Source organism: Medicago sativa, chromosome 1 (genome assembly GCF_051527215.1).
Source record: "Medicago sativa cultivar Bolivia chromosome 1, Bolivia_mono, whole genome shotgun sequence".
Lineage (NCBI taxonomy): Eukaryota > Viridiplantae > Streptophyta > Magnoliopsida > Fabales > Fabaceae > Medicago > Medicago sativa.
Window position 1 is genome coordinate 39,674,858 of NC_140749.1, and position 9,727 is coordinate 39,684,584.

At 35.6% G+C, this 9,727-nt stretch overlaps 1 protein-coding gene across 8 annotated transcripts; it reads left to right on the forward strand.

Annotated features, from left to right (window-relative positions):
- The first annotated feature begins 2,960 nt into the window (after window positions 1-2,960).
- Window positions 2,961-8,889, forward strand: LOC146954877 (putative lactoylglutathione lyase, chloroplastic). Of its 8 annotated transcripts, XM_085718849.1 has the most exons (9): window positions 3,190-3,704; window positions 3,805-3,868; window positions 4,264-4,318; window positions 5,402-5,614; window positions 6,977-7,073; window positions 7,246-7,325; window positions 7,416-7,556; window positions 8,131-8,206; window positions 8,303-8,889. In XM_085718849.1, exons 1-4 carry the CDS (start codon window positions 3,628-3,630, stop codon window positions 5,497-5,499), a joined length of 294 nt encoding a protein of 97 aa, XP_085574975.1. In that variant the 5' UTR covers window positions 3,190-3,627; the 3' UTR covers window positions 5,500-5,614; window positions 6,977-7,073; window positions 7,246-7,325; window positions 7,416-7,556; window positions 8,131-8,206; window positions 8,303-8,889. The 8 variants fall into 8 exon arrangements, with proteins under 8 accessions (XP_085574984.1, XP_085574975.1, XP_085574950.1 ...); XM_085718824.1 differs by having other exon boundaries at window positions 8,131-8,889; XM_085718837.1 differs by lacking the exon at window positions 8,131-8,206 and having other exon boundaries at window positions 8,456-8,889.
- Window positions 8,890-9,727: the final 838 nt, after the last annotated feature.

Consider the following 9,727-nt stretch of genomic DNA (forward strand, 5'->3'; position numbering starts at 1 on the left):
ATACAACGCTTCATAAGGTGCCATTCCAATACTCGAGTGGTAGCTATTATTGTCGGAAAATTCTATCAATGGTAAGTGATGATTCCAACTTCCACCATCTTCTAGAACACATGCACATAACATATCTTCTAAAGTCTGAATAGTTCTCTCTGACTGACCATCGTTCTGCGGATGATGAGACGTGCTTAACTTCAAACTAGTTCTTAAAGCTTTTTGAAAAGCTTTCCAAAAGTGTGAGGTGAAGATTGGATCTCTATCCGATACTATACTCACTGGAACACCGTGTAACTTAACTATCTCAAAGATGAACAATTCCGCATACTGCGATGTTTTGTAGGTAGACTTAACGGGCAAGAAATGAGCTGACTTGGTTAATCTATCTACAATCACCCAAATTGAGTCATGACCTTTCTGAGTACAGGGTAAACCTCCTACAAAATCCATAGTAATGTGTTCCCACTTCCACTGAGGAATCTCTAATGGTTGAAGCATACCAGCTGGCCTCTGATGTTCTATCTTAACTTGTTGACATACTATGCACCTTGCTACAAACTCAGCAATATCGGTTTTCATGCCAGGCCACCAGTACTCCTTCTTTAGATCTTGATACATCTTGGTAGCACCAGGATGAATTGAGAAACTACTTTTATGAGCTTCTTCCAAGATCAATCTTCTAAGCTCTTGATCATTTGGAACACATATTCTTCCTTCAAATAAAATTGCTCCATCAGAAGCCATAGAAAATTTTAGGTGAACACTTCTTTTTTGAAGTTCTAAGTCAACATTCTGAGCTTGTATGATCTTTAACCGCAAATCACATTAGACTTCTAATCGGTGTAGCCAAATACCATCATCATCCTCTGTGACTTCAAGGTTAAGGTCTCGAACCTTCTCATACATATTACAAGTGTGCATCATAACTTCGGCTTGAGCTAAGGCCTTGCGACTCAAAGCATCTGCTACAACATTGGCCTTTCCTGGATGATATTTCAAATCAAAGTCGAAGTCTTTTAGATACTCCATCCAACGTCTTTGCCTCATATTCAAATCCCTTTGATCAAATACGTTCTTCAGACTCTTGTGATCACTAAACAAATCAAATTGTGCTCCATATAAATGATGCCTCCATATCTTCAAAACGAAAACTATGGCTGCCAACTCCAAGTCATGAGTGGGATAGTTTTCTTCATGCGTTTTAAGTTGTCTAGAAGCATAAGCTATCCCATTGTTTTCTTGCATGAGTACGCCACCAAGTCCCTTTGATGATGCATCACAAAACACAATGTATTTCTTCTCCGGGTCAGGTATGGTTAAGACTGGGGCTTGAGTTAGCTTCTTCTTCAAAGTCCTGAAGCTTTTCTCACATTCTTCATCCAACAAAAAAGGCACATCCTTTCTTGTGAGTCGGGTTAAGGGTAGAGCAAGTTGGGAAAACTTCATGATGAACCGTCTGTAGTAACCGGCCAACCCCAAAAAGCTTCGAACTTTCGATTTTGAACAGCTTCTACTTTTAACTGATCAACTGCCACACCTCCTTGAGAAATTACATGACCCAGAAACTTGACTTCTGTCAACCAAAACTCACACTTGCTGAACTTTGCATATAACTGCTTCTCTCGAAGAATATCCAACACTATTCTCAAATGCTGAGCATGCTCTGCGGATTCTTAGAATAAACCAAAATGTCATCAATAAAGATAATGATGAATTGGTATAAATAAGGCTGAAAAATCCGGTTCATATAATCCATGAAAACTGCTGGAGCATTGGTTACACCGAATGGCATAACTAAAAATTCATAATGTCTGTAACGCGTTCTGAAGGCCGTTTTGGACACATCTGAAGACTTGATACGAATCTGATGGTATCTTGACCTGAGATCAATTTTCGAGAACACCGATGCTCCCTTAAGTTGATCAAGTAAGTCATCAATTCTTGGCAAAGGATACTTGTTCTTGATGGTTACCTTATTCAACTGACGATAATCAATACACAACCTCATGCTGCCGTCTTTCTTCTTGACCAGCAATACCGGTGCACCCCATGGAGACACACTGGGCCTGATAAAATGCTTCTGAATAAGCTCTTCCAGTAGAGATTTAAATTCTTTGAGTTCCAAGGGAGACATTCTGTAAGGTGCTACTGACACCGGTTCGGCTCCCGGAATCAGATCAATTGAAAACTCAATTTCTCTTTCCGGTGGCAAGCTTGTGATATCGACAGGAAAAACATCCAAATACTCACTAACAATTGGAGTATCACTGGGGCTTACATCTGACTCTGAAGCCACAGTAAGCAAGACATAGAAACCTTTATCTCGAGCACAAATAAACTGGACCATCTGGTAAGTATGCTTAAGTAGTTCCGACAAGGCTACTCCTTCCACTGTATTACTAGTAGGCATGTAAATACTTTTCTCTGCACATCCTATATATACATGATTTGTTGACAACCAGTCCATGCCTAATATCACATCAAGTTGCTTCATAGGAAGACACACAATCTATAAAGTACGTCTTGCTAGATACGGTGATGGGACAATTCTTTTAACAACCCGATTTTCGCTAGTTTTATTTTATTATTTATTTATGTGTGTTATATGTGCTCTTATGTGATTATTTGCCTATGTGTGTATTTTTGGTTGGGAATCGTAGAATTCGGTGTTAGAAGGGTATTTTAGTCATTTTGGACTTAGGGGCATTTTGGTCATTTTGAGGGCAGTGGCAATTTTGTAATTTTTCAGAAAGTTATTTTTTTAGTGTTTAGTGGAAGTTATTATTTTACCAAGTTACTAGAGAGGGTGTAGTAATTATTTTAATTACCGTTAAGTGACCGTTAGTGTTATATTTTACCGGTAAGTGAGTAGTAACATTTTTGAGGTTGAATTAGAAATGGGTTAGGCCCATTAAGGTTTGTGAGATAAGCCCATTAAGTGAGCCTTTATAAACTAATGTTAGTGACACTACAAGAAATTTTGTATTTTGCGACACTTACTTTGCGACCCTTAGCTTAAAACTGCCTCTGATTACACCTTTGCGACAGTTTCTACGACCCTTAAGCCCAACAGCCGCAAATTTTTTAGTAATTGCGACCCTTAAGCAACTGTCGCAGCTTTTTGAGTTTTTTTTTTTTTAGTTTTTTTTGAGCTTTTTGGGTTATATCACGTGTTCTTCACCCAATTTCCTCACCATCGCTTTCCCAAATTCACTCTCCCCGCTCCCAAATTTCACTCTCCCCGCTCCCAAAATTCAAACCCTAAGCCTCCAATCTTCATCTCAGTCAATCTCTGAAATCTTCATCTCACCCTCAATCTCTTTCATCACCTCTCATGCTTAATCTCATAAACCCTAAAATTCCCTCAATCTCACAAACAAAATTCAGCAAAAAGTTTGGTCAAATCCATGTTATCACCTTCGTATTCTTCTTCCATTTCCGTCAAACACGACTAGTCTAGACTTGTCCAAAAAACCGTTTATTCTCTCTTTCTTCACCGATTTTCTCTCTTCTGCTAAATTCTAGGGTTTCAAAACTTCATACTATCAATCATCTTCTTCGTGATGACGACTATGGAAAGCTTAATCGGCTTGGTTAACAGAATCCAACAAGCTTGTACTAAACTCGGTGACTATGGCGGTTCTGATAGCAACAGCACTTTTTCTTCTCTTTGGGAAGCTCTTCCTTCCGTCGCCGTCGTTGGTGGTCAGGTACCGTTGCTTCTAGAACCTTCCAAATATTGAATTTCATTTTATTTTATGCTATTTTAGTTTATTTCTTATTTTATTTTATTTTTGGAGATGAGAACAGAGTTCAGGGAAATCTTCGGTTTTGGAGAGTATCGTTGGACGTGACTTTTTACCTAGAGGATCAGGTTCTCTTTCTGTTTCCTTTTTCATTTTTACGTTTTTTCGTTTTTCTATTTTTTTAGTAATTTATTTTGGTTTGTGGAGTATGTTAGTTATGCCTTCAGATAAACAACTTATTTTGCAGCTTATAACATAAACACTTGTCATATTAACAAGCTACTTCTATAATATAAGCTAAAATAGTGAAATTGTTTTTCTATAATCTATAAGATGTTTTCGTAAGCTATCCTGAAGAGTTCATGAAAATAATTTGAAAAAGATTATGCTATGAAATTCTGACACTTGAGGTTTTGGGTAGTTCAACTGGTTTGAGATAAGTGATAAGGAGGAGTTAGAGGTTCTGATTCTAAAGCAACTGCTAACTTTTCTTCTCCTTTGTGTTTGATTGTGGCTTGAAAAGCTTGAGGCAGAGGCAATAAATGAAAGAGCTTTGGCTGGAGAAGCTTTCGACACATGTAAGTTTTATGGTGATTTGTAATTATTTATTTTTTATGAAAATGTATTCAGTTATTTGTTATTTTGTGTGTTTAGGTTTATTATGTCTTCAATGTGTGTTAGTAATATAAAGATTTTTCATAATAGTATATGTATGTGTCTTCAATGCTTCTTCTAATTTATGTGTACGTGTATGTTATGGGTTAATTCAAATCGCACTTGAGTGTATGTCTATGATATGCATGTTTTAAAATATCAAGTTTCAATATGTTTGATCTGCCTATGTATGTCGAAAGTATGTACTATATATGCATATGTATATGTGAGTTTGTATGTGAATTTGTATAGTGAATCATTATGTGCTATCTAAATGCTTATGCTTATGTGAATCATTTAGCTCTGACAACTTAAGCAAACAATGCCACTTCTTAACTTATGTCTCAACACTTGAATTTTATTTGATTTTTTTCTATATACTTTGGTTATGTATATTCATGGCTTTATTGCTTTGTTACTGTGTGCATTTCCTTGAACTGATACATCAACAAGCAAGTATCTTACAATAGTGGCCTTGGATCCAAAATGGTGTCTAAAAATTGCTCTGTACATGAATGTGTGTTGGCCATGTACATGAATTTGTGTTGTTATTCTACTAAGTTCTAATTTTATTTTTGTATTAATTTTTTTCTTGTTAAGTGAATCATGGCAAATGGGTTAAGTTATGAGAAAGAAGGGCTCTGTGCTAATGGGTTCTGTTAATATACTTACTTTGTTCCATTAATTGAATCATGGCAAATGGGTTATGAGAAAGAACGGTTGTGTGCAATGCAAATTGATTCTATTAATATGCTTATTTTGTTCTGTTAATTGAATCATGAAAAATGGGTTCCGCCGTCGGGTTTCTCACTTCTTAGTTATGTTAATTGATCATGGCATGTGAGTCAATTTGCAAGCTGCAACCTGAATCATTTGCCTTTTGATTTTGTTAATTGATCTTTGAACTATATTAAATCATCACTAGTTTGGATTCTATACTGTGATTGAAAAACGAAAGAATATATATCGAATGAAGTTTATTGTGCTCTTATACTGTGATTTTTCAGATTGCCAAGACGGTAAATCTTGTAAAGGAAAAAAGGGGAAAGGTTACGAGAGAACCGGAGCCTGTCAAAGATGGTTCTACAATAACTGCTTTTATTGAAGTTCCTAGTGGTTATAGGTTTGAGCTTTTGGGGAGAAGACCTACTCGCGAACCCTTATGCAAAGTGATGCTTCGAGTAGGTGAACTTGATTGTGTCATAGCCTTCTATGAAAAAGTGAGTGTATTTATTTAATGTAATTATAATGATAGTTCCTTCAGCTTGCTTAGATGCATGCACACACAAGTGACTAAATGTTTTTCTTGTCTTTGTTAATTTCAAAGGCTGTTGGGATGAAACTTCTCCACAAGATAGTCAACCCTGAGGTTTTATATGTTTTTTACATGGTCCTCCACGAATGTATAATGCATGTCATTATAAGAATGTAATTATTTTGTGTTTGAACAGATTGCAATAGGCACTGATGATGTCTATAAGATTAACCATTTATATGACAAGTGTGTAGCTTATTTATTGGTTACTTATATTATGTGAGTTGTTATTCATGATGTGGGATTGAATCTCCTGTTTTAGTGCCTTTATTTTTCATATGGATGTTGTTAGGTGACTTTTGTCAATCTAGGTTTAGCTTACTTGCATCTATTGTTATAAAGTTGACATCTAAGTAGGTGATCGTAAGTTGCACAATGCATCTAGCTAGATAGGCATTCATCTGATTATTCTGGTTTTTATATTTATAGACCAATGCATTGATATGGCTGTAATATTTTAAATTCTAAGGCCGGTGATAAATATACTCAACTCTCTATATAAGAAACTGTTATCATCTATTCTAAGAAACTGTTCTATCTTGTGTAGACAAAAGTTCGCTTAATAGTATTAGTGTCAACTTGCGGACAAAAGGTATAAATTTCAGAAAATTGTTCTATAGTTAGAGAATCATTTGCTGCCATCTTTTGTATGATTGGAAAATGATTTCTTGAAGTCAAATGAGCTATTACACCAATTACAAATTTATAGGTTTTAGGCTTTTAATTTTTCATAATATGATGTTACTTGTTGCATTCTTGTAGCTAAAAGACCTTCTAGAAATTCACATGAAGCTTTTATGATGAAGATGCTTGCTTGTAGGATTGTTAAATAATAAGTTTTTGTTTACAAAGATAATAAACTTAAAAACATGGTATACTGTATATAATGACCCAAAAATTACCTTAAAATTGAAATAACTAATCCTCTTTGTGAAAGCTATCATCTCCTCCTCTTATCTTAAGATATGATGCCTGCTCACATGGTATGTGGTAAAGGTGTAGTGATCCTATGAAATCATTGGCGTGAGAGTATGTGATATTAGTACTTAATAGTTGTCTTTCATAGTATAGAAAGCCTTGTCATTTTTATTGCTTATCTTTGTTTGGTCTCAGGTGTATTATAGGCTTCATATGATTGTTTATCATATAATAATTTCTTATCTATATGCTATTTTATATAATAAAAGCTAAAAAGCTTAGTATGGTCTTGTTTTTATGACTCTGTTTTCCGGCACTTAGTCATTTTCAGCCACTGTTTGTAAATTAGGTTTGTGAAATTGTCAGCACGTCGTCCTACCAGATATGAAGTTTCAAACAAATGAACATTCACTGCTTCTGTTCTTCAGCAATTATAATTGAGAAAGGTATCAGGGCTGAGTTTTTGTATACATAACTGTGACTGTCTCACTGGAATGTTTTCGTAGTTGTTGTGGTTTCATATACATGTGGTTTTAGTAATCAGTTGAGGTGATGTGTTTGTGTGTGTGTGTGTGTGTGTGGAACAAATTTAACCCTTGTGATACGTCCATGTTACAGGTTAAGAATGTACCTATTCCAAATGGTGAACCTCAGAAACTAGTAGGAAGGTAGCCAAGTCTCTAACAATAAGGCTCTAGGTACGTCACTTGAACCTTTTGTATTTCTAGATTTTGAAGGTCTTCAAGATCAACTTCATCGAATTAACTTGTGTTGAACTTTGTTTTCAGGTTTCTAAGGAATAAAAACTGCAAGCAAACACTTTTTATCTCACTGTATATCTCATAGATTGGTTTCTCTCCAAAAATTACACCGGAAGACAGAAACTTCAACTGCTAGGCATCACTTGCAAGTTCCATGCTAATTGCCTCGTAAGTTCTCCAATTAACTCTAACGAACTATGGTTTATTAAATCTCTTTCCGTCTATATTAGCTGCATCTGTTGTGTTTTTTTTTTCGCAAGATGGACATTGGATCAGTCAAGCCACTTATGGGTTATTGTTTATCTTCCAAATTTTCCTTTCATATGAAGTTACATTACTGAAAGGAAACATCATGACTTTCATTTGTATGAATGCTTGTGGTGACAAATTCAATTATTTTAGTGTTGTCCAGCATAGGCTGTCCACACACTATATACATGTTATAGAGCTTTCCCATTGACTGAACACAAGTGTCTATGAGATGATTCAACCATGATTTACCTCACCTAAAGCAATAAAGTCTAGTTTGTTTGTGTGGTCACAAGTTATTTTAGTGATAGCCTATGAAAATATGAACATGGCTCCCTCTTCTGTTACTCTAGTTTATGGTGTTAGCTTATAGTTTGCTCATTTTTGTAAGTTGTCTCACACTATAGCTCATGAGTCCTCATAATGTCTTGTTTCCTTGTTATATATATAGTAAAACTTTAACTGAGCAATTGCATGCACATACTTTCTTTAGGTAAGCTCTAAACGACCCATATCCACATAGTAACTTCTTCCAGGTGGTCCCTTCATTGACAAAAAATGAATATAAGGTAGTTCTTTTGTATACAATGTGATTAAGTTATTGTCATTTGGCAAGCGCTAATGAATGTGTTGTATATATCTCACTGTTTATTTTTTCCATTTAGACATTTTGTAACATTTATCAACTTCATACTCATCCACATAGTAACTTCTTCCAATCTACACAAGTGAGTAGCAGAGTAATACTATAACATTGGTTGCAATATGCTGTTAGCAGCTTTCAATACGTTGTCGGTATCTGTTTGGTTTGGTTACAGGTCTGTTTTTTTTGGCTGGTTCGGGTGGTTTTGGCTGTTTTGGTGCGGTTGTTAGCCATGTGTATGCTGCTGTCAGCAGCTGTTTCTGTGCTGGCAGGTTGCTGTTTTCGGGAGTGGATGGCCTGTTTTTGCTGTTTTTTGGGTGAGCAGTTTAGTGAGAAGTCTGGGTGGTTCATATTGTTCTTTGAAATTGGGAAGCAAACACGCGCGCGCACACACACACTTGGTTATTTGTAGAGATGAGAACAATTAATCTTAACCGATAGATTTAGATTAATGGCTATCATGTGACTGAACCTTCTTCCTTTATGTTGAATGTGTATTCAATTTAGTGATCAAGATGTTTTGTTGATGTGTATTCAATTGATATAACATGTAAACTGTTAAGTTTTTATATGCAAGGAATGAACATTTGTGTGTTATTGAGTGCAAAACCATTTTGTAGCGTTATGGTATACTAACAAAGAATAACATTTCATTAGCTGATATGAGTTGTTTTTGTAAGGTTCCTGTCAGATAAAAACTGCCCCATTCAATTTTATATTTTTTTTTAAAATACTTAACATTTGCGACTGTTTGTGAAGGGTCGCAAGCCCCTTTTTTTTAAAAAAAAAAAACTTAACATTTGCGACTGTTGGTGAAGGGTCGCAAGCCCTTTTTTTTTAAAACTTAACATTTGCGACTGTTGATGAAGGGTCGCAACACCTTCTGCGGCAGTTGGTGTGACTGTTCTATGAAGGGTCGCAAAAGACAGTTGCGACCCCAACAAATGTGACTGTTGGGGAACAGTCGCAAATGTGCATTTGCGACCCTTCTAACAGTCGCAAAATGCAATTTTAAAAGTCGCAAAATGCAGTTTTTCTTGTAGTGTGAGAAGAGATAGGGTTACAACATTTTCATTTCATTTTTCATTTGAGAAGATAAGAGATAGAGGCTAGAGAGAAGAACAAGTGCAAGGGTTAGAGGCAAGAGGGATTCATCATCTAGGAGCTAAATTGAAGCTTGGGTTAGAGAATCTTGGTGCTAGAGGTAAGAGGGTTAGATTTCAACCATAATCCCTAACTTTTCATTTCTACCCATTTTGTGAAATTGATGAATTGATTTTAATTGGTGTAAATTCGTGCATGATTGTTGTTGTTATGTTTGAGGACATGATTTGTTGATAATCAAGTTGTTGTTGATGAAATTACATGCTCAATATATGTTTATATGTATACTTTGTTGATTTTGCTCAAAATGATATAAATTAGTGTTGTTGTGGTTGATTAGTGA